Source organism: Puntigrus tetrazona, chromosome 13, assembly GCF_018831695.1.
Source record: "Puntigrus tetrazona isolate hp1 chromosome 13, ASM1883169v1, whole genome shotgun sequence".
NCBI classification, from domain to species: Eukaryota; Metazoa; Chordata; class Actinopteri; order Cypriniformes; family Cyprinidae; genus Puntigrus; species Puntigrus tetrazona.
The window spans coordinates 8,547,822-8,573,006 of record NC_056711.1 but is presented as its reverse complement, the minus strand read 5'-3'; the positions used below and the strand labels follow the sequence as shown (position 1 = coordinate 8,573,006).

Genomic DNA, 25,185 nt, shown 5'->3' with positions numbered 1-25,185 from the left:
AGATTAGCCGATTATGTACAGTGCCTGCATGCCTTTTGAGTCATTGCCTTTAGCAAGTGTAGAAAAAAGCAAGAGAAAGCCTGAATCAAGACAGGCAAGAAAGGGACACAAGTTTAAATTTAGACCTAAAAACATCTTGAAACAGCATTGTAAACGTAAACATAAAATAAATGCTAATAGTAAATTTTGCACAAGGACTGAAAAAGGGTTGTACACCCTGAATTATGAATCCCTGTAATTCTGATGTATTGAATTCGTTGCAAACAGTATGCAGAATTGCATTCAAATTTGACTGTAAAACACATGACTGTAATAGTTACCTATAAAAACAGATAAGTTTGTCACAGCACTGCTGATGTAATATGAATGTAGATGGATAACATTCAAGTTTAAATTTTAAATCACTTCTAATGCATTTTGAAAGGGGACGGTTTTACAATAAGTGTGCATTTATAATGCATACATATAGATTTGAATATAAATATTGCTCAAGCATGCTTCTACTGCATGTTCACATACAAAACAATTACAGTCCAAACAGAAGAAAAAAAAAAACACATTCCAAAAGTTAATACAAATACTTTCCTCAATGACAAAATAGAGGAAAATTTTTTACACTTGTCCTCCTGCCTGAAAACACTTTAATAGTGGCATATTTCAACTTGAGTGTGTGTTCCTCTTGCATTATGAAGAAGAGCTATTGCAGTAGCAGATGGGGCAGAGGTCTGATATGAATCTTATCCACCTAAAAAACACACACCCTTTTTTTGCTGAGCTTTACTTTATTCTATAGCTAAAGGTTAATTATCTCTGCCCTCGATTTGATGTGCTAAAATGCGCTCGCTCATCCTGATTTATGTATGATTGTCTGCTGATCGACATCTCTGTATCGTTCATTATAGAAGCTGGTGGTGCTGTTTTTAAACAGCTCTCATTTGACAGCACAATTTCCAGTGTCTGTGGCCTGTTTAACAGAATTTCAGGCGCAGCGGGGAGGATGTTGCAAAAATAGATCAAGCTGTCAGTATACTGCAAAGAATATACTGCACGTCGGTAGTTGTGAAGCAAAGTATGAGGAGGTCACGAAGGCAGATCGAAAAAGCGTTTGAAGAACAAAGTAAAAGACGTAATAATTGAATTCTGTTTTGATGAGACATTCTAATACTTTTTTTTCCCGTAGTTGTTGCTTAATACTAAAAAGCCACAAAGCAGAAACTCTGTAATAAGCACACTGATTTGATAAGAAAGTATTTTACTAGCATCAGCATCTCTGCTTGCATATAACCAAGGCAGTGAAATCCTTCAGTGACCCCGAGTAAACAGTGCCTGTGAGCTGCTCTGAAGATGATCACCTCAAGCCCAATGGACCAATAACATTTCTCATACATTCTTCTCACCTTTAGACACCGCTCTGGGCTGTAGAGACAGACTGCTGTGATTTAACACAAAGGATAAAGAAATGAATAACTGCTCCAGCCAAAGAGCACAGCTATAATCCTCACTAGCAAAGCAGATGTTTGCGCTGCATTCAGATTAATGACTGTTACTGTATGTCCTACTGCAAGATCATCTGCTGTTAGCTTAATAAGAGCTGCACAGATCACCTGAGAAATGAACCCTGCTTTCCTCCTTATGTCTGACTTTTTATAATCGCGTGCTTTTCCAACGTGATCTCGTAATTCGTATGCCTTTTACATGAAATATTGTTTTAAAAAACACGCATGCATGCATTTTTAGCATCTAAACATATAAATGCTTACTTATTTTCAGCATTCAAACTTACAAAACTGTACCCATAAAATGGATCCTTATGAATATTGAAATTGCAGCATTAATTTTATCATTTTTGTTGTTTTTAGTTTTCATATCAATGACCTTGTTTGCAAGCGCATTATAAAATTGTTTACCTAATATGAAGTGATACATTTTATTCTTTTCTGTGATTTCTGCTGTCAAAAATAGGCCTTTATAATGATAAACAAGACTTCATTTTAAACCCTTAAAATAAATATCATTTATGCCATGTACTTTACTGCAGTACTTTATGCTCCTCAAGGCTGCATTTATTTGACCAAAAATGCTGTTAAAACAGTAATATTGTGGTAACATTATTTGAAATATAATTTTCTGTTCATATATTTTAAAATGTAATTCACTTCTTTGATGACCAAAGTTGAATTTTCAACATCGTTCCTCTAGTCTTCTCCCACAATCCTTCAGAAATCATTCAAACGGGCTGAAGCTTGATACTGTTTTTAAGTAGAACGTTCAAAAGAAAAGCTTTTATTATAATGTAATGTAATACTGTATATAATGTAGTATGGTTTGTTCATTCTGAGAAAATCTGTAATATTAGAAAGACTTAACCACAACTTCAAAAAGTTTTTCAAGCAATTGAAAGCAAAATATTTGGAAGAAATAGTATGTCACCTTAAACCGGCAACTTGCAACTTCTTTTCGGGGCTTTTCCAAACTCCATGAAAACTGCAGTTGTTCAGCCTCTTCTGAAAAAGAGAAATCTTGATAATTCCATACTGAGTAACTACAGACCAATATCAAATCTTTCTTTTCTAGATAAGATTATTGAAAAGCTTGTTTTTAATCAGTTGAACAACCACTTAGACTCAAATGGACACCTGCACAGTTTTAAACCTGGTTTCCGAGCACATCACAGTACAGCCACGGTGCTTAAACTGCTAATAAATGATATTCGTTTAAATTCTAATTCTGCCAAAATATCATTGCTGGTACTACTGGATCTCAGTGCTGCGTTTGACACTGTCAGTCATAACGTACTACTAGAAAAACTGGAAAACTGGGTTGGCCATATTTAGAAGGCAGAGGTTATTATGTGAGCATAAGCGAGCATAAGTCTTAAGTAGACGTCCATGACATGCTGAGTCGCGCAAGGCTTAATTCTCGCACTGCTCCTGTTTAGCCTGTATGTGCTTCCACTAAGTCAAATAACGAGAAAGAATCACAGCTATGCTGATGATACCCAGATTTACCTAGCCTTATGTCCAGATGACTATAGCCCCGTTGGCTTCCTCTGTCAGTGCATTGATGAAATTACTAGTTGCATGCTCCAAAGCATTCTTCAGTTAAACAAAGAGAAAACTGAAGTCATTGCATTTGAAAACAGAGATGAAGGTGAATGCATACATTGACTCTAGGGGTCAAACAACTAAAAATCAAGTAAAGAGTTTCGGTGTGACTTCGGAAACAGACCTTAGTTTCAGTAGTCATGTCAAAGTAACTAAATCAGCACACTATCATCTCAAAAACATTACAAGAATTGGATGTTTTGATTCCAATCAAGACGTGGAGAAACTTGTTCATGCCTTTATCAGCAGCAGGGTGGATTATAGTAATGGTCTCCTCTCCGCCGGGCTTCCTAAAAAGACCATTAGACAGATGCAGCTCATCCAGAACACTGCTGCCAGGATTCTGACTAGAAGCAGAAAATCTGAGCATATCACACCAGTCCTCAGGTCCTTCCAGTAACATTTACAGTAGGATTGATTTTAAAGTACTTTAACTCGTTTATAAATCACTCAGTGACCTAGGACCTAAAAACACTGCAGATATGCTCACTGACTATAAACCTAACAGAGCACTCAGATCATTAGGATCGAGTCGGTTAGAAAAACCAAGGGTTCACACAAAACAAGGGGAGTCTGCTTTTAACTATTATGCCGCCCACAGTTGGAACCAGCTTCCAGAAGAGATCAGATGTGTTAAAACATTAGCCACATTTAAATCCAGTCTCAGAATCCATCTGTTTAGCTGTGCATTTAGTGAATGAGCACTGTGCTACGTCCAAATTGATTGCATTCTTTTTTATGTGTACAAGTTTTATTATAATTTTAAATACATTTTTAAATCGTTTAAAATGTTTTTACATTTTTTGTTTTATTGCTGTGATTATTTTTTAATTTTATGATTATTTTATACCCTTTTATGTAGAGCACTTTGAATTATCATTGTGTATGAAATGTGCTATATAAAAAAAACTTGCCTCGTCTTAAAATTCTTTATTGTTACTTTTATCAACATGTCCTTGCTGCAAAACAGCATTCAGTAAAAATCTTACCGGCTGAATCTTACAGACTGAAACTTTTGAATATTTTTTATTCATTCATTTTTTTTTAATTTTATGTCTTTCTTTCTGCTGAGACTATATTGTATTATCAGCAAGCCATTCTAATATCTGTATCTAAATGCTAATTGATTGATAACAGTAAAAAAGAGAGAGAGAGAAAAAAAAAAGTCATTTGCGCTCTCAAAATGCATAAAATGCTTATAGCACTGAAGTTCTCTTGACAATATTAGAAAGGGCAGCCCGGCACTTAAAAAACCACCCTGCTGGTAGAAAAAGTGGGAGTGGACTTCTTGAGGCTGTATGTAAACTGTTCATTATTCCGCTGGGGTTTGCTTCATTAACCTCTCAACCGTATGACCTACCCAGCACATTTGATTAACTTCACTCCCTAACTCCTTTCATTTCAGTAAGCCTCACCTGCAGCGCTGCTGTCAGAAAACATTAAACCTGCAGAAGGAGACGACATCTGGAACACAGATTTGAGAGGAATCAAACTTAAAGAAGAGGTTTAGGTTATTGTTATTATTGGGAAAACACAGCGGTTCATAACGGTAGCGACTGTTTATTCCAGGGTATGGACAGGATGATCGTAACACTTTTAGCTTTCACAGTATTTCTCTTTTTTTTTTACCATTTTATACCAAACTCCATCTCCAACCTATTTCGTTTTAAGCATTTTTAAAATCAATTGAACAAATACATAAAACATGGACTAAGCATTAAAAACATAACAGAAGGAGTGTGCGACTTTTGGTGCAATTATGCCGAATGTTGGCTTAAACAGGGTTTTATATTGGTCAATATTTATTTGCATTTATTGAATGAGCACTGTGCTACGTCCAAACTGATTGCATTGTATTTTATGTTAAAAAATTCAAACTGTTTTATTTTCATTTTAAATCAGTTTTTAAATGATTTAAAAAGTTTTTAATTTTTTTGTTTTATTGCTGTGATTTTTTTAAATTTTATGATTATTGTATTATTGCAATTCAATTTCGTTTTAAGCATTTCAAAAATCAATTGAACAAATACGTAGCAGCATGGACTAAGCATTAAAACACAACAGAAGGAGTGTGTGACTTTTGACAGAATTATGCCAATTATGTTGGCTTCAATTGTGTTTTATATTGGTCAGTATTTGTGGATCCAGTAAATGGGGAAAATTGTGTTAGTTCTTGTGCTCTGCTGAAAATGCTGTTCTTGGACAGAAATGACTGTAATTTTGTTTTCTTTTAATATTCTATACTATCACCAAATCCTGCTTTCAACTTTTCTGACCACTTCTTTTCTTTTTCTTTTTTCTGTTTGGAACTTTTTGGAAGTTTGAAACTAGGCCTCACTGATCCGAACATCGGTTTTTGAGTGAAAACTGAAAAGTATTATTTGGGGCTAATTTTGGTAATATTCACTTAAAACTGAGGTAATGAGGAGTTTAGATCAATGAGGCCTACAGTCCATCAGTTCAATCAATCAATGAATCAATCAATTGACCTGAACTGATCTGGGAACACAAGTAAAACAAGGGTGGACCAGAACAAATGTTTGCATATATTGAATTAAAAAGCAGAATTTGCTGATTCGAGTGAAACCAGATCACAGATAAGAATCCATTAACCTGATCACAAATCTAATTATAACCCATAAGTGAAATTCATTTTCTACCTCAGAGTAGTTTTCGGCTATGTTTTAACTACTTTTGCTCTGCTGTGCCAGTGTTTGCAGGCATTTGATTCGTAAGAACTGTTTTTCCTTCTTTGCTTTCCTTAGCCTAAACCAGCTGACATCGTGAAACCTTGAATGTAAATGTGCTAATTTGTTGCAGTCAGACAGCAATACAAAGCCACACAAAAGAAAGTTCCTTTCACTTTGTAACCGCTGGAGTTCCACAGCTCAAGAAAAGACACGTGAAATTGATTCAATTTTTTTTTATTATTATTACGTTAGTGGCTCTTTTCCCTAAAGATTCACTTTTGGGCATGTAATTAATTTTAATTGGAATGTGACGTGACGTACACAGAAATAGCAACAGAAGAGCGGGCGATGTAGTAGCGGCCTGTCTCTCCCTGATTCTTCCCTGTGTGAGATGCACGCTCGCTTTAATTATTCCCAGCCTGATGAAGATCTGCCTTTAAAAGCATTTAGCCCATTTCAAACAACTGTACACCGAGTAGAAACCTTCTTTCTGCATAATGTTTCATCCAAAACGCCGGGACAGAACATTTGCTTTCCCTTTTTTCTTTTTGCAGTGAAGTGAATACTGTCACATGTATTAAAACAGGTCTACATCAGAGTGTGACATATCAAAAGGAAGAAAATGGAGGGCGGAAAGGCTCTTTTTAATAGAGTGAATTGCAAGAGTGGAGTCCTCAGAGGATGCTGGGAAGACATAATGGCACTGACAATCAACTGGCTGAGTGCCTTCCTCGTTCTCTTTTCTTCGGCTGGGATTTGGGGGATGCCTGTGTCTGTGTCTGTTTGAACCCGACACAGAGCCGGGGAGTCAGCGCGACTTAAGTGGAGCAGAGATAAGCACCAGGAGGCTGTGTGGAGACCCAGTTACCCATAATCCCACAGACCGCCCTGTGACATTGATAGATTAAAAGAAAAAAAGAAAGAGAATCAGTGCTCATACGTTCAAAGCTCAGTGTTGAGCTTGTTGTGGCCGTAAATGAATACATCACAATATAAGTCTTAAAACACACACGCGCACACACACACACACACACACACACAGTTTCGAGGCAAGATGGCAGCCGTCAAAGCTCTGTCTGATTGGAGGTGTGATTGCTTTTTATTTCTCAGACCTAGCAGCTTCAACAAAGTAAACAACAGGTTTACAATCACTTTTTTTCTGGGTACTTATTTATCTCTGTGAAAAAATCTGATTGCAGTGCACCTTTCAAACGTTCCTGTTTTTCAACGGACGTCAAAGCCACTTCACATCAGGATAGATGCCTAATTAAAAAAGAAAATGAACATCTCAAGCTTATATAATTGTGACATGTAAAACATGATGGAACGCTCATAAACATGTCTAAATCTCCCGATAAAAGAAAGATGCCAGACATCATGCTGTCAGCTATGATATTATAATTATAAGTTATAAGATAAGATACCGCAAAACATTTATAAGTATGTAACGTGTATTTACTGTTGAATAGAATACTGAAAACCAACAGCTTTAGAGTTGGCATTGTGTTGTGATTCATTAGAATTATCTTGATGTTTTTAATAGTGTAATATTTTTCCCTCAAGGATTCATTTATTAAAAAAATATTCAGAGTTGTCAATCTGTATTGCACTTGTCGTATATTTATTATTACACATTATTATTTAATTTGATTTGCTTTTCTAAATATATACACAACTAATTCCTAATAGTACAAACTCTTATCATTCCACAATAGATTTTAAATAACTTCTGCAGCTTCTACAGCAAATGTTTGCAATTTCCAAGCAGGAAGTTACTTGTCACTGCACTGACTTTACTACAACTATTTCTCATTAAACAGCACAAACATATGCTATAAACTTAATTCATAGCCACCCACAACCGAACCACGAGCTCCACTCTTCAGCACAGTGGTACCTCAGCATAACAGGAACTCTTTTAAATATCAAACATAACTCAATACTAGCAGCTATTTTACTTTACCCAAAACATAAAATAATTTCCAACTTTTGATTTAAGTTATTGCTTTACAAAAAAATATTCAGGGAATCACTGCTCCCTAAAAAGTTAGTTTTGTTTTGCTGTATTGATTATAATTACCTATTATATATGTATACTTTATACATGTGTACCATACTAGATTGGACATGAAGAAGAAACAAAAAGACCAACAATTGTGTTCCCTGATCTCATTTTAAGTAATTAAATTGAACAATAAATTTGTTTTTACAGTGCATAGCGATAAGATTTACAGTGTGTTAACATGATGTTAGTTCTATCGAGATATATATTTTAAATATTGTAAAACAACTTTAAATCTTAAATGATCAAACAGGGTTTAACAGTATAAGAATAGTCACTGACGGTAAAATTAAGAATAAAATGATTTTATAAAACTATACGCTCTAAGTTGTGGCACAAAACCCTTAAGTTTTGTTGTTTTTATGTAATGAAAATTCTATATAATTGCATATCACTTTACTGTTACTTGAAGTTTGCTGTTTAATTGCACAGATTCAAACTAATAAATTGTGAGGGTAAGGAATGCAGACTTGATAAAGCACATGACACTTGAATGCAGTTGAATTGAAAGCTGCATTGCTAACATTACAGATGGAGAACATCACCTTCATGACCTTTACAACAACCAATTAAAGCAGCATTACAGACTCTGCACAAGAGTGCCAGTGCTCCAATTAACAAGATAAATAATGACATTTGGATTTCGTCCCCTCATCTCGGAGAAATGTGCCCCTTCTAGACACAGAAGTAAATCACAAATTAAAAAGCAAACTGAAAACCATACAAAAAAGAAACTGAACAATTACTATCAATCAGTCCTGACATATTTTATCTATGCGGAAGAACGATGACCCGCATGATGAAACTACCAATAGAAGATAGATTGACAGGTTTAATATATTTTTAGGTTGATTGACAGACTCACTAATTACCTTGTGAACCATATAACTCTTAATATATAACATTCACCTCAGGCTGCAAGCTTGTGCTAATACACCTACTAAAGGCGTTCCTAAATAACCTCAGTGCTTTATGTAACTGAACTAGCTGTTGAGTGAAATGAGCTCATCTTGTGTGAAACTGACAATTGTGACATGAAAGAACCTTACTGTTTTACTCTATATTCTGTATTTGAATTGTTTTCTTCTTTTATCCACTTTCTTGTTACCATGGGAACTTGCACAGACAGTCTTGTATATTATTTGGCGTGAATGCATATAATAAATATATCTTTTTCATATTAAAGCTTGTTCTCTGATCTCAGAGATGTCCTTAAAGGGGGTCTAAATGAGGCACAGGAGTCATACCTGAAGGACTGAGTCAAGTGTTTGTGTCCCCTGTGCAGCAGCTGTGGTGTAGTATGCAGAAGTGAACATTTCCTCTCGCTGGATCTAATGCCCACGTTCTCTGGGAGGTGGCCTTTATCACTCTTGACATGTGTTCTGTGTCGGCACAAGGACTTCAGCGGCGCTGGTATGGAGAATTATAATGAGGAACTTGGCTAGCTAAAGAAAAGCTCATTCTCTTGGGTAACACTTTGTATTGAGCTGATGAAAATGTGGCTAAGAAAAACTTTTTGGACTGATAATAGCCTGACATCTGTGAATTTTCTGCAGCTTTCCGTGTCCTGCTTTCTTTCGAAATATCTGATTCTGATTTTCCACTTGCATAACATATGTTCAATTTTTGCTCTCTTTTTTTTATTTTTTGAAAAGTCCTCACCGGCGGTTTGGATAACAGGGCCCAGTTTCTCTCATGGCAGTAATTGTCCTCTTGACATTGCTAGATGAATAATATTGGTAATGTCAAGAAGACAGTTCACGCAGAAAAGATTACCGGTCAATTGAGTTCCATTTGCTCTATTCAAAATTAGTCGATTATTCCCATGGCCAGGTCTCACGCAACTCTCTGAAGTTCTCTGATATAACGGGCCTCCAAAGGAGATAATTGCTCTTCTTTGCTGGTGTTCTATTGTAGCTTTTAAAGACAAATTTCTTTATATCATTTATTGCAAGTTTAACACAACAGGTAAGCTGAGAAATTATGCCACAGGAAGAAGGATACCAGGAGTGCAGTTTTTCACTATAGGAGCACAAACATTAGAGCATTTGGCAAGGTTGTTAGCATAAATCGTGTCCATTCAAAACCTGAAATAAAGGGTGCTGCTGGATTTTTTTCATGTGAGTTATATTTTTGGTTAACTAAAGGATAACGCATCGCGCTGATGTTATCATTTTAGGCTGGAAAATCTGGTCTAAAGCACATAAACACATCAAGGACAAGGTTTCAATTAAGTTATCTGCGAATCGCGTTCAGTGGAAGTCGGAAAGGAATTCAGAAAGGAAACTTTACATGAGATTGTGACAAATATTTGTCCTTTGACTTGAAAGCTTTGGCTCTTCAGATTATATAAGTTGAGAGATTCATGAAGGACAAGCACTTCACTAAATGGCCAGCTGCATAGTTTCATCACCCATAGACAACTCCCTGACCTCTTGCCCGTTTATATAGCGCTAAAAATATCAGAGTGAATGTTGTTTTTGAAGTCCATGAGCAAATGGACAGAAGGGACATTAGAAAATGTCAAAGTGTCTCTATCAGGAACTCCCTAAGAGTTCACTTGTATTCCTTGCAGAAATTGAGGTGCAGTGTTTTCACAAGAGACAAAAGCCGAGCAAACACGGCTGCGGGGTTTGCCACATTGATAAGGTGAGGTCAATGCAAGCTCATAATCGACTTCAACAGCTTATGGCGCTTGCCCTCTGGGAATTTCCACATATCAACAAAAGCAGCTCGGCGGAGGAAGTAATAATCTGCTGATATCTGGACTGTGGCATGGGACTACCATCGCCAGCGGCTTTCCGAAATGGTTTCCAAACAAATCCCTTCTAAAAAAGCGAAAAGTGCTTTAAGTGATTTATCAATACTCTATGAGGCCTTTGTCTTCATCTTTCTGAAACCCTCTGGGCCTCAGAACACAAATGCATTTCTGCTTAACTTTGGTTACCTACACAAATGCATTTTTCTCCCCATAGTCGTGTCTGTAGTTGTGCTAGTTTGTGTGTGTGTGTGTGTGTGTGTGTGCATATCGCTTCAAGTCATATTTAAAGCGCTGCGGTCTCTGAGCAAATTAAATGAATGTATTCACAAATAACTCAAAGTGAGCTTCAATAACATGTCAACATTGGTAATGACTACTGACGTGTGTCAAATCAGCTTTGTTGTTCGTGAACCATTTACTTGTTTCTATTCAGCATTGTTGGTGTCATTAAAAAGGATTATATTAAAATGCATCACACGTTAAGTCGAATATAAATTGTTGAGATGTAATTAAATCATAACAATTGTGCAGGCATGCCCATGTTAAGAAGCACAAAACCTGAAGAGTGCTAACTATTTTCTCTGAATTTCTGGTCCTTATTCAGAAAAACACTACCTCTTTCAGTTCAGGAATCCAACAATCCTACCTGCCAACCCATAAGCAAAGGCTGGTGTATCAGAGGACACATCACTGTGATGGATCATGAACTCTCTACAGTGTGACATGAGGAATATACATCATGCTGTCATGTGTTTTGATCCCTCCAGCGAGAACCCGAGTGTGTGACACTATGCTGCAGAGGGAAAAAAGCACACGACCTTCATTATAAAGAACCCCATAAAATCATTATTTTTACCCTTCTGCATATCTCAAGAATTAATTTGCCCTCTATGTTTTGACACAGCAGTTCGTAGGCATTAGAATCAAAGCCAGTTATGGTGCAACACACTTTTAGCTGTGACAATGTTGAAATAGAGCAGCTCCGCAGTAGTTTTAGTGAGGTTATGGTTCGCTGAAGGGGCGCATGCATCGAAATCTCTAACTTGAATCGCATAGTTTTTTGATGCCCTTGTCAGATATCTCTTTGAAATGTGTCTCTGCAGACTTTAAGTCTATTGTTCTACACATCTTGGCTGTTTGATTTAAAGGGATAGTTTCTTTCATTATTTACTATGAGGGTTATGTTGTTCCAAACCCTTTTACTTTTCTTTTCTTTTCTTTTCAGTTGAACACAGAAGGAGATTTATTGGGGAATCTTCACATACCTTTTTATACGTTATGACAGCGAGCATGCCCATACAATCAGTCTATTAGCCTTAAATGACAAGTAGCGAGATTTAAGTCATTATTCATTGTAGAAAGTAATCAGAAATTAAGCCTTTATAATATTCCTCCTCCAGTTCAGCTGTATAAGAACTGTTGTCTTAAGCTACAGACCCATTTTCAACCTAACCACAGGTTTTACTTTCTAGCACTGAGAACACTGACAGACCCTATATTAATATTGAGGAAAAATGCTTAAAATAACAATTAATGTCAACATTTTAATATTTGTCCTAGAGGATGAAGCAAAGCATGCTGGGAACTAGAAACTAGCTTGTTAAAAGGTATTCTTGATGTTCTATACCTTATCTTCGTTCAACACAAATAAAGATATTTTTGATTATATCTTTGAGTTTACACAGACAGCAACATATTCAAGGCCCAGAGAGGTAGTAAGGACATTGTTAAAATAGTTTGTGTTACTAGTCTATGTGTCAGTCGCGTTGCTGTCTAAGGCATAGTAAAATTTTTACAAATTATCGTTTGCACATTAAATGAAGTTGAGTAAAAAGTGTTATGTCAGAATCACAAGTATACAAGTGCATTTGCTAGAAAACCTGCTTATCTGCTCTGGAGCTGGACTGGCCAGCACGGGACTGCAGGATCAGGCTCGGAATTTAAAGAGGGCAGATGGAGGTTTTCATTTAAACATCACTGCTGGCTGAAAAGCTGATTTTATAACACAAAACTGCAATAGTTCTTAGTCTCGATAATAACCGACTAAAGCACCTTCATACCAAGCAAGATAACTACAAACATACTGATAACGATAACTATATTGCGTCCACTCCAGTGAGCGATATAGTATGTATATTCCAAGCTCAAGCTTGTCTGCCGCTTTAAATTGTCAAGCGATTGATCCTGATTGGCTGTCAATGTTTGTATTGTTTATCAGCTGGAAAAAATCGTTCTGAAAATGATTCCAGTGATATTGTTTCTCTGTGCCTTTATCATTATTGTTGTGGTGTGGATGTACTATTCTTTAATAGTACTACTACTCCTACTACTAATAATAATATTAATAAAAAGCTTGATTTGAATGGGGCTTAACAGATGTCAGTCACACTAATTAAGTATTAACCACAAACACTTTTATTTTCGGATTACGGTTGTTATAATCATGCTTGCAATTATATTAAAACAATAATTAATAAATGAAATGTCTGAAAATAACTGGGTCTGTTCATTATAGTGGGTGGGGCCTACACCCATGAACTACAGTATGGACCTACCTTTAACAGTTCACTGAAGCAAACTGAAATAATAGAACACATCCCCGATGACGGACAGTAAACTACTGTCAGATTAGGATTTTAATTAGAGGATGGATAAAGGCATTGTATTGCGTGACGCTTTTGTGTGGAGCAATAGTGAGTTTTGATTCACATGGTGTTGCTGCATATGAGAACGAATCCTTAATGACGAACAGCTGGTGAAAATCTCACTGAATCTCATTACAAGGTTCTTCTCACTTCAGACGTGCTGCAGAGCAATATAAAAAAAAGCTAAGATTTCACATGCGGCTTTCCTAAACGTGTTATAAAATATTCCATTCCAGGAGACTTTACTATAGGCTTGGAAGATACGCTGTGCCTTACAATTTAGTCGGTGTGTTGGAACACACACCATGTTCTTTTAAAATTTTTATCTTCATCTCACAGAAAAGTCCATCGCTGGTATAAAGGTATAAAGGTATGAGCCAAAAATTCTTGGAAATTTATAAAATTACCTCTGTCAGTGACATGTTTGAAGTTCAGCTTTTATGTAAATCAGTGGAGTGTCCTTGACTACAGTGAGATTTTAACAGCCTATTTTTAGCAGCTGTCACCATCAAGCAGAGGAGAGGGTTTGCCTTCATGTGCTAACTGCTCAGAAGTGCTCTCCATATGAACAATTTGCAAGCAACATGGTGCTGGAAAGCCATATTGCGGCGGCTCTAAAAACAAATCATATTTCATGTCTGCCATTTGTGGGTTGTATTATCATGTGGAAAAAAGGCAAGACTAATACAGCAATAATGGATGATGTGAAATATGTTTTATCAGCTTTTATTAGCGTACCAAGGCCTAGGGATTTATAAAGGTTGTTGCATTAAACCCATGCATGTTCAAAGGCGATTTAATACAGCTCTGACAGTAAAGTGCTACATGCGCATTTTTAAAACAAATCTCTGTCCTGGGTTTGAAACCTACTAAATAATTCATTTATTTGATTAACTCAAAAGAAAAAGGCTGAGTAGATCATTATTAGACAAGATAAATGCATGAAAAGACTTTTTATATATATATATATAAAAAAAAAAGATTCTGAGGAGGAAATGCAAAAAACGGTTAATTAAAAACATGGGCCTATAGCAAAATTACTAAAGTGACTAGGTATTCACATTGTAAACTAAAGTACATCACATATTTAAAAAAAAGCATTTGTCTAGTATTTAGAATTACATAAATGGTTAACGGACATGTTTTATTCAAAACCAAGATTGCAGGTTGCAATTTACATATACCATAAGTAGGCCTATGAGGTTTAGTGTATCTAGATTTATTCCTGATTTGCAGTACATTTTGAACTCTTCAGTAAAAAAAAAGTGTCCTATGAAATGTCATACTATACTTTCAGAAATATGCTCTGCTCATACACTTTTTCATGTGGTTATTTACACAGTGACAAGAAAATTACCAGGATGCCTAAGATGACGGAAAAAATCCAAAGTTGCTCGGTGAAGCACTGAGTCGACTTTAATTTCTTTTTATAGTTTTCACATTATTATAACCAATTTTGTTGTTTTATCAACAGAATGGGATTTTTAAAAGGAGACAAACCATCAAAACATCACAGAACTCTGCTTGTAATATTTGCTGACGCTTGTGCTGTTGTTGTCCCATCAAAATCATGTCACTTCCTGAAGGATTTATTTATTTTACACGGTATTACGTGGTTATAATGATTATCAATTAAAGCCACCAAAAATAAACAAACAAAGACAACAACAAACAAGCAACCAAACAAACTAGGTTTAATCGCATTTACTGTGAGTCGTAACCAAAGTAAAGCTTCATAATAAAATTTCTATTTTTAAAGATAGTTTGAAGCTATTAATATTTCAACATAAAAAATGTCTTGACGGCACTATAGAAATGAGTCACTGTTTAATTTAATAATTTTTTTTTTGCCTTCACTAGTTGATTTGAGACAGTCCTGTGTTGTGAAATCCTGCTTATAGGACGCTGCAGTCTGGAACATTCCAGTTTAGACTCTGAGCTCAACAGTTATAAATCGCTGACATTTGTGCTCATAGCAAACAGTACAAATCCTGGAGAGACAGATTTGAATTCGATACTGTCAGAATGCGTGTAGCAAAGAGCCTATTTGAGCTGTCAGCTCATCCTTACATCAGACCTGGCTTCCTGCCAGACACAAACTCTGATGAATTCTGATGAACTGTTTCATCACTGAAATTCCAATTTAAACGGTTTTGAGATAAGACTACAGCTCATCAAATAACACTGACTGTTAAAGCTGTCTCCATCCATGAGAAAGTGCGCTGCTTGATCTAGTGCACTGTTGTTTTATCTCATTGAAAGCTACCACACATACGCTCAAAAAGTGTACACTCAAAAAGTTCAATATTCAAATCAATATTTTGAGAGCTGAATACATTTATCCCGTTATTTTCCCTCTTTAATCAAAACAAAATTATGTGGCAAAACCAAAGGTGACCCATCATGTTGTACTGTAGCTATCAATGGAGCAATTTGCTTGAGAGCATAATGAGGGCAAAAGCAGTTAGTACTTAATTAAAGCTATACTTAAGCATAGTATATATATATATATATATATATATATATATATATATACATGCATGCATATCTTCATACATGCATGATATGTACATGCATGGTAAATGTGGTCAGTCATAATGGTTTTTGTCATAAGCATAATGATTTCTCTTTTCTGCCGTTGCATAATCGATCTAGGTTAGGTAAGGTGTTTCATTATATGTTTCCTTTAGATTTTTTGTTGTTGTTGTTACAATTACAATACATTATTATTCACACAAAAGAAGTGAAATGGTAGCGATAGGGCTGATATTATCCACTTGAAAACTCATGAACGGTGCATACACAGCTGCACCATTTAAACAGTGTAAATGCACTGCAATATAACTAGACACTCAGACACAGATTTCCCTCCTCGAGGTAATAATACAGACATGATGAAAATCCCTGAACATTGCAGTTGACAGAGCACCTCTCAAAGCTCCACTGCAGCCTTTTGCATGTGTTAGCTCCAACTTGCCAGATGCCAGACATCAGACACGCTTATTCACTGTCACAGAGACGGCCCTCAGATGTGGCATGAGACAGGGGCTTCGTATTTTGTCCTCGTGTCTGCTGCCGGGGACAGATTTGCGCAGGAAAGAACCCCTGTGACATCTGGCCCTTATGTCAGCGGTGGGCCTAGCTGCCTAATGAAGGGACATGCTTGTGCTTGGCACTGCACTGCACACCATTTATTAACGTCAGAGAAAGTCACACCAGGGTCTGCTGCACACTTTAATGATGGTACACTCAAGCTCACAGTGTTTGCAGGCATTTGTGTGAGAAAGCTAGTCCTGTCAGACAGGCTTACACTTCACGCTCTCTTGTCCTGGCGTTCCTGTAAAATGTGTTCTTAACTAATAGAAGATGCATTATATGAAGTGATGCAATGTTTCAAATATCCAGCATCAGATTCCTAGGTTTATTCACGCAAGTTCGGTATTTTCACGGAGTAAAAAAACGTAGTATTGTATTTTTGTCCAGAAGTCTCAGTAAATTATTGTCTGCTGTAGCATTTTTCCACATCTCTGCATGGTAATGTCAGTATTCTGAAGTGCACCCCACTTGTAAGTATCGAGAAACACTCTGTATAAATATAACAATATACGACAGCCGAAACGGAGCGCATGCATATAGGACAAACCAGCATACATTTTCCAATATTAAACTTTGGATGAGTGGTATATTTTAAACTACTGTTATATGTCTACACCTTTGGATACAAGTCTGATCCAGAAGTGAAAATATTAAAGCAGGGTGTTCCGGCGTGAACCTGTAGACCCTGATGGAGTTCATGGACCTCATTTATGAAAAGTCGCACAGAAACCGTCATGAATTTGATCTTACGATCATTTCTCCGAGATGCGTACGTGCGAATTTATAGAGTGAACACACAAACAGAAATCGCAGATACGTGTCCAGATGTGAAATCTATGAATGGCGAGTGATTTTGAAGTTCATGAATTAAATGGTTTCAGCTCTCTAAAAATGAATCATAAAATATCCCTAATGATCATAATTTAGAGAAGCGACCTGCAAGAACGGCTTACATTTTCAAAAACTTGCAATACTCCCAACAATAAAAAGTGCATACGTCTGCTCAGACCCTGGCGTGATGCTAAGCACTTTTTTCAAAGAAGTTTTTATAAATATGAGTGCTTTGGTGGGTTCACGCACACTCTAGCATTAAATCTGAGCGTACGTACGTTTTATAAATGAGGCCCTTGGTGTTGAAACAGAACACTGCACTAAAGAACACTAAAACGCTAGAACACTAAAGTCTAAAGATCCCAGCACATGTCTAGAACTGAAATAGTAAATAATAAAGACTTCATGCATAGATATGTTTCAAAGCTTTATTATGTATACTGTGAAGTATACAACCATGTTGCTGCTCATGATTTTATCAGTGGTACTTCTATGCATCACAATACATGAGAATTCAATTTTTATAGAAAGCCTACTCTTATTGGAGCATTGAACAAAGTATTTTAATTTGATTGAGGGTTCACATGTCCCAATATTAAGTCTCAGAATAGCAGTATAAATAAAAACATTCCCATTCCTAAATAAAAGATAGATAATAACAGATAGAACTGTTAGATTTGCTGACAATTGCTGAGTGAAACTCGCAGTAAACTGGTTATAAAATATTGATTTATGGCTAGAAAAAATGTGTTTATATGTTATCTTTACTGTTTTAGTGCAGATGTGTGCAAGCTGTTATTTGGCAAACCTAAGAACAGTTCTGTAGAAAGTTCTGATTGCTTTGAGGTATATGCGTTGAATCCTACAATCTTTTCACATTCTCTAGAAAGATGCTGTTTTATTTGTACCGTCATAAGGCAATTGAATTTTAAAATTCGGCCTGAGCTGTGTTGATAACCTCAAGGGCACTTAGGCGGTGCTAAAATGCCACTTAAAAAAAACATGATTGGATGTTTTGAAATTTACACTGCAAGGAGAAAAAGCTCCAAACAAGTTCATCTGAGGAGCTCAAAGCATTAATGAGAATATTTGTAGATTTATGCACTGGATTTCGATAACATTTGACACATTTCCATGAAGACGAGCCTTTGTGTGATATTGACTTACTGTACTGTCTAACTGCTAAATAATTTTTGAAGCCTCAGGCTTTGAAAGCACAGGTTCTGGTGAGCAATATGTGCTGCATTTCGACACTGCTAGTAATGACATACGAAGAGCAAACTGAGTCATGCTCACAGATGTCACTGTGAAAGAAAGCACAGAAACAAGCTGCTTCTGTAACCCCAAAATACAAGAAACTGTTTGTGAAGATATTTATAAGTATTTAGTTGCAAGTAGTTGTATATCTATCAAGATTTAATGCACCATGTTAAACCTTCTCATTTAGCTGTCATTGAGGTGACACAGCGTAGATGACGTACTTAGACAAAATATACTCCATCTTCAACAGCCATTTAATCCAATTATGTCCTTTTTTTGTCCTGTGGGATAAAAAAGATTAAGCGAAAAGAGGATATATGACCAAAAAATGCAAGACCTTACAGCATAGCATTATGCATGAGAAAGGATTTAAACCTGAAAACAATGTCAGGATCAGCATAGCCTCATATTATACCGCAATATGTGGCATGCCTTATGTTGCTACATTGATCTTAACACCATAATGCCATATTGAATTTATCGTTCTTTGAAGAATGTGCTAGAACTTGAAGGTATTTGCTTGGACCCTCTACTTGGGCTGAATGAGCCAATCCAGGGTGACGTCCATCTCATAAGACGCTGTTCAAAAAAAGACAACAAAAAAAGAAAACAATAAAAACATGCATCTTATATTAGTGCCACTCCAAAAACAAATTCTTATTTTTGACTGATAAAAATAGGATTTTACAACAAGACTCTATGTTCTACGTCAATACATTCCAGCCTGTAAGCAACATTTATTTTGTTTTTCTGATGTGATCAACCTGTGCTTTTTATTTCATTTTGCTGCTGAATCTAAAAGCTTTCTCATGCAGTCCTTTCCCATCTGTCACAAACCAAGTGTGACTTTACAGTGACTTACACAAGATTGATACGCTGTGGTCATCTGTGCCCTGCAGTGATGTTCTGTCAAGATCAACTCTATTGAGGTCCATGGAAATGAGAAGTTCAACACTGGTGGGGAAAGAAAAGACACAGAGAATTTTTTTTGTCCGTGTTTGCGGGTATGAATTTTTCACACCATTAATTCTAGTGCATTTTTATGCTTTTCCACCAACATCTGCCAATATAAGAACATTATCATACGCAAGTAAGACAGCTCATAAACTGTGGGCTGAAACACATCTCGAGCAATGTTGGCAGTGACCTCGAGAAAGCGCGGTTACATTGACAAGCATCTGTCAGTTGGATGCTGTTGTCTACAGCCCTGCAATTATCTTTGGTTTCCAGAACAAATCCCTCAGTCGACTTGCCAAGTGTGTAGTGTTACCATAATGGCAGAGAATAAGAGAGTGCAAGTGCACTCCTGCAAGCAGATGGTGTCATTGTATCACTGTCAAACCTCTGAATTTTTAGTCCGACTGCATTAATTGACTCTTCAATCATAACATAATCTTCACTGCTTTTGGTGCACACCAACAAAAAAAAGTAAGCATGAAACTAAATCAGATTTGTTAAGCGTGATTCATAAATGCAGTTGAAATACAAACTACAACTACTATTAGTTCTATGCATTATGAGCAGTTGAGCATTTTATCAAGGTTTGGCTGGTTATAATAAAAATAAAAATTCTTTCTCCATTGATGGCCAATTTAAAGTTAGTTTCATATTCGTTAGTTTCGTGTTTGTTGCTTTTAAAGTTAAAAGCAGCACAGTAGACAGTTTTTTTCCTTGTACTTCACGCAGCACATCAATTGGAATGCTAATGGAAAGATTTCTCCACGACCTCCTTGTTTCAAATGCCATTTTCCACAAAGATTTCACTCAAAGTTTTAAATGAATCACTTATCGTCTTGTTTTCAAATGTCCTTGAATCACAGCAAAACAATTAACTTCCTAAAACAGCTGTAATTTGTGAAGAATTAAACAGATGAAGAGATGGGTGAGTGGTAAACTGATTACACGAAAACAGGTGAAAACAGCAAGGCTCGCTGCACTCTGAATTCACAAACAGGCGCTAGGCACTCTGGGAATGTGGCCCCTGGCTCACACAGTTATAAGCTCAGCATGAGAATGGCTCGGTGCAATGTGTCTTCCAAAACAGCACGAATAATGCTGGAATCCATTATACCTCCATAATACTAATCAGTGGAACACCAAAAATAAACAGATGCTATGCAAACATGGCTGCATTTTCCAGGTGATGTGTTCAGGAGGGACTACGGGAGTGTGATTTTCACTCGAGGAAACAGAATAAGTCACAAATGCATGTCTTCCTAAAGTGTATGGAGTGCTTATTAAATGAAGAGGAAAGTTCTCTATAATGAGAAGAGTGGGACTACTGCTAATCGAGATTCATTAAAAACTAAAGGATAATTACATTGTGTCTCACACGCTGAATTGAATATTTCATTATCGCACGATCAAAAGTGCTGCGTTTTTGAAGCGCAGCTGTAATATGGCTATGGTTTGCGCCAGAAGAAGAATTCAGACCAGAAGAATATTTTTTTAAACGAGATCTAAAAATTGAGTGACTAACATTTTGCAATCAATATTGTCAGTTACTTTGTCAATATATAGTTAAAATAGTTACAAATGAAGCAGTTGTGTTTCATTTATGTGGTTTTGAACAAATCAGTTAAGTGAATGATTCAAAAATGCACCCATAAAGACAGCCGCTTGATATTAAACAAATAATTTGACTGAATTATACAATCCAATCGGTGTATCTATGAGTACTTTTGAAACACCTGATGGACAATCTGTAATAATACTGCATATAACAACGCAAACACAAAAGCAGAGTGCTACTAAGAGTACAAGTCCTAGAAACTTTGGCCTGTTTATTGGCTCTCATGGAATGCCACTCAGCCAATCAAATTTGATGAAAATATATATAGGGGTGTTCACACCAAGGACAAAAACTTTTGGGATAACTGTAACATTTAATTATCTATGAGCCTCTAGAGTGATAAGATCATGAAGGAATTCTATTTTTGTTTTTTTAATCTTCACCTGGTCTGAATGGAAATGCAAATTCATTTCGGAGGGTTAAAATAACAGGTTCCCCGGTAACGCTGTACACAAAGCAGCGCTGTTGCTTTGTTGAGCATCCCAAATTTAAAATTTAAGCTCTTTAAGGTGAGGTGAATACTTATTGGATTCTTAAATTATTCATCATATGGAAAAAGAATAATTCTGAAAGATATTCCACCAATATGTGTCATTATTGTTATAGCTGTGATCACATGACAACAATTATTAAAACTTTATCACTATAGTTATCATCCTTGGTGTGAACAGCACTTAACTGCCGTATAATCTGATATATATTGTTATTATACGTAATATACGTATACTAATACATAAATTAAGGCTATTATAAGTAAAGATGGTTTCCTTATTTTTCCGCTAAGCTTTCTGTACACTTGTAAGGGGCAGGTATACACAACTCTCAATATGTAACATGAAATTGCATCTATCCTCTCAAGGAAGTGTGGCTTCTGTAATTGGATGTTGAAGTGCTGTGGTTACGCTTTCCATGTTTTCAAACACACTACTTACCTGGCATACAGCATCTGTGCACAGACTGTTTATAAGCACTTCCTCAGCCAAATGAGACGGAGCCCCCTCACTTCTCACTGATTGGTTTTTATCAGTATGCTCCACATATCGACTGCAGAGCGCCTGCAACGGCAGGGAAGAGATGTTACTCGGGTTAAACAAACCAAACGTTTAAGGAGAGGCTGGGATGGAATATCCTACTCTTGGCAGCGTAAAAGGCAGCGATAGAGCTGTATATGTGGGAGGACTCTGTGTCAGAGAACCGCTGATGATATAGTCATACCCTCCTCAGCGATAATATGTGTGTCTAAAATCTCGCCTGAAGATAGTTGAAATAACATGAATATGACCACAGTCTGACACGCTGGTATTTGTTGAAGAATTAATGGCCTGACACGTCTCTTTGCCTGAAACCACATCATATGCAGTTGTTTTGGCTGTTTTGTTTGTTAAAGATTTTTACACGTTGCTTATGATTCATGGTCTACTGAAGAAAAAGCTGTCTTTTTTCACTTTCCTCCACACTGACTGTCCGATGGCTTAACGCGGGTAACGATTACATCTCCGATTACATTCTCAGGCTTAAATAAAAGCTACAAGCTTCATTTAAAAGAATTTAGTGGATTTATTTTCAAATCTCTACATCGTCTGTGCTGATTATTGATTATGGAAACGTAATGGAGGCAGGATTAACTGGTCTCTTTCCATTATCTACGTTCATTCCTGAAGGATCCTCTGAAGAGGCTATAGGCGAGAGACACTCTTTAAAACCTGAGTCATAAAAGTCTGTTTAATTCTCATACAATGCCTTTATCTGAGGCACTACGTTGTGGGATATCAACATCACAGGGGTATAATATAAAATAAGACCACAATTTAAAAAATGAAAAGACCGAGTTGTCTTGCCACATTTCGAAGGTCTGAATGATGCTAAGAAATTGGAGCTTGCCGATTTCTCTTTTTGTTCAGTTAAGAGCTTTGTGTGCTTAACATTTGTTTGTCTGCTCTCCAGCTGTGTTAAACTCAAAGGAACTGAATTACAGGACCAGCATGTAATGTGTTCAAGCACCATGCTGCCTAACAAAATCATTTTAACGGTCATTCTTGTGTTTGAGTTACATTTTTATATATGTTGGTATGTGATTTAAAATGTAGTTAGGTCATGTTTTATGTATTAGTTCTGATGTGCTTATATTACTCTATAGACGTTCTTTAAAATCTTGGAAAACAAAAACTGCTTATACATATAGGTATTTTATGTACAAGAAACTATTTATGTTAATGTGTATATAATGTGCCTTTGTATTGTTGTGAAAATATCCTTAGTTTTAAATATCGTGGCTACATTCAAAGTTCATGTTTGGGCCTGTATTTTCGTATATATAAACAAATAATTCCTAATATGCAAAAAAAAAAAGACGATTCTAAAGCCCTTTTTTTTCCAAAAGACTCTCTCCATCTTTGTCTCTTGCTCTCTGTCATGACCAACTCCGTCATAGAAAACAACAGTGATTTTCAACGGAGATGGAAACTCCACTAGCATCTGACAGGAAATTGAACGCTTTGTGTGTGAATTACAAACACCCTACAGAAAGCATCATGCATTAATCTGTTATTGTCATAAAACGCATTGTGCATCACAGAAGATCAGATTTAACACCCTAAAAAAATTCTGGTTGCTTGTTACTAATGAGTCTCATTAATTCACAGCACATGAGAGATCAGCCATAAACTGATTTTTTCATATTAACCACCTTCACGTTTGCACTGAAAATATCAGACCTCATGCACTCTCTTTTGCTGTGGAACGCTGTATAAATACAAATGAGATATACATCCAAGCTTCAGAATCCTCTGCTGACATGTTCCTGCCGAAGGCACTACTGTGAAATAACAAAATCGCCACCTGTATGCCACTGATTAGAAGACAATGGCCATTTTAATTAGCAAGCCTAAAGCCATTCAGAATCATACCAGTCCACAAATCACAATACCATAAATATGATTCAAATAATGAATAATCTCTTATTCATTACATTTAATTGCATATTATTTTACACAAATGTAACATAACGGTTAAATATTTATTTCATGCAGACCATTGACCGAAACATCTGAAACATCTTTGCCATTGTTTCCGTTCCTATTACCTTTCCATTCTCAAATAAGCCATCTGATAGGCATCAGTGATTTAATCATCCTTTGTTGGCTTACAAATGGTTCTCTGTGTGAAAAAACGCATCTGTTTGAGCATGCCCCTGTCTTGTCCTTAATTAGACTATAAAACATGGCTGACCTCTACAAAAGACTTCCATCCATCAAGAGAACCAAAATAATGTGACGATGGTCCAAATTAATAGAATGACTAATATGTGCATTTTCCAAGCCCTGAGCATTAAAAAAGATTAAATCGATATTGAAAGTGTTCCGTTAATTGATTTGACAATGTTTTTGTTTGTTTCTGATGCGCATAATTGCCTTAGTGAAAAAAAACTAAACAAAACAAACAGAATGGAGAACCAAAAAATATTTTGTTTTTGTCTCTTTTTGCTGTTCACATGCGTGGATCTCCTGCAGCGTATTTAATACAAAAAAATGTTAATTAGCCAAATGTTCAAAGCATTGTTCCTGAAGGCCACATTTTACTCGAGGTCATACAATCATTCCATAATATTTTAGTGGTGCAATTAATCTGTGCGTAGTGTCATAAGTCTATATCATACTGAGTGGGTTTATGTCTTCAAGCTATAACCCAATAGGATGTTTGTGTTACTTGTTAAATGGTTTATAAATTGCACTGTCACAACAAAACATTAGTACATGCTCTTCAGTTTTGCTTTATTGTTTTGTCTCGCTCTTAGACAGCTCTGTGGTACATATAGGTGTACACTGGGTGTTTTTGATGTAGCATGACAGATTTATGCTAAATGAGAGCGTTTCCCACCTATATGGGTGAAAATGAATGGATGTATAATACAAACCCAAGCAAATATATACCTATAACTATATTTGAATGCATTAGTTATCATGTTTAGAGACATTTTTGCAGCTTACCCAGTCTGACTCAAGCCACTGCATCTCAGCTCACAGAGAGACTGGTACCTGTTGGAAGGATAAATGAAATTTAGGATATAGATTTTGAGGCGCTATTAGTATAATACACAAAATGAAGTAAGAAGAGACGATGAGTGAGACTACGAGTCAAAACAAATGTACACTCGCATGCACAAAA

General features: G+C 36.3%; 1 protein-coding gene across 6 annotated transcripts in view; it reads right to left on the bottom strand.

Moving 5' to 3' along the window:
* Positions 1 to 17,603: 17,603 nt before the first annotated feature.
* The window catches only part of khdrbs2 (KH domain containing, RNA binding, signal transduction associated 2), a 53,945-nt gene continuing 46,363 nt past the window's right edge, over positions 17,604 to 25,185 (bottom strand). For all 6 annotated transcript variants that reach the window (XM_043254909.1, XM_043254910.1, XM_043254907.1 and 3 more), the window contains exons 10-13: positions 25,008 to 25,055; positions 21,954 to 22,076; positions 19,312 to 19,403; positions 17,604 to 19,028 (exon numbers count right to left, since the gene is read on the bottom strand). Coding sequence is in view for 2 of the 6 variants with exons in the window: in XM_043254907.1 (XP_043110842.1) it covers positions 25,033 to 25,055 (23 nt within the window). In the remaining 4 variants the exon portion in view is untranslated. The remainder of the gene's footprint in view (positions 19,029 to 19,311; positions 19,404 to 21,953; positions 22,077 to 25,007; positions 25,056 to 25,185) is intronic.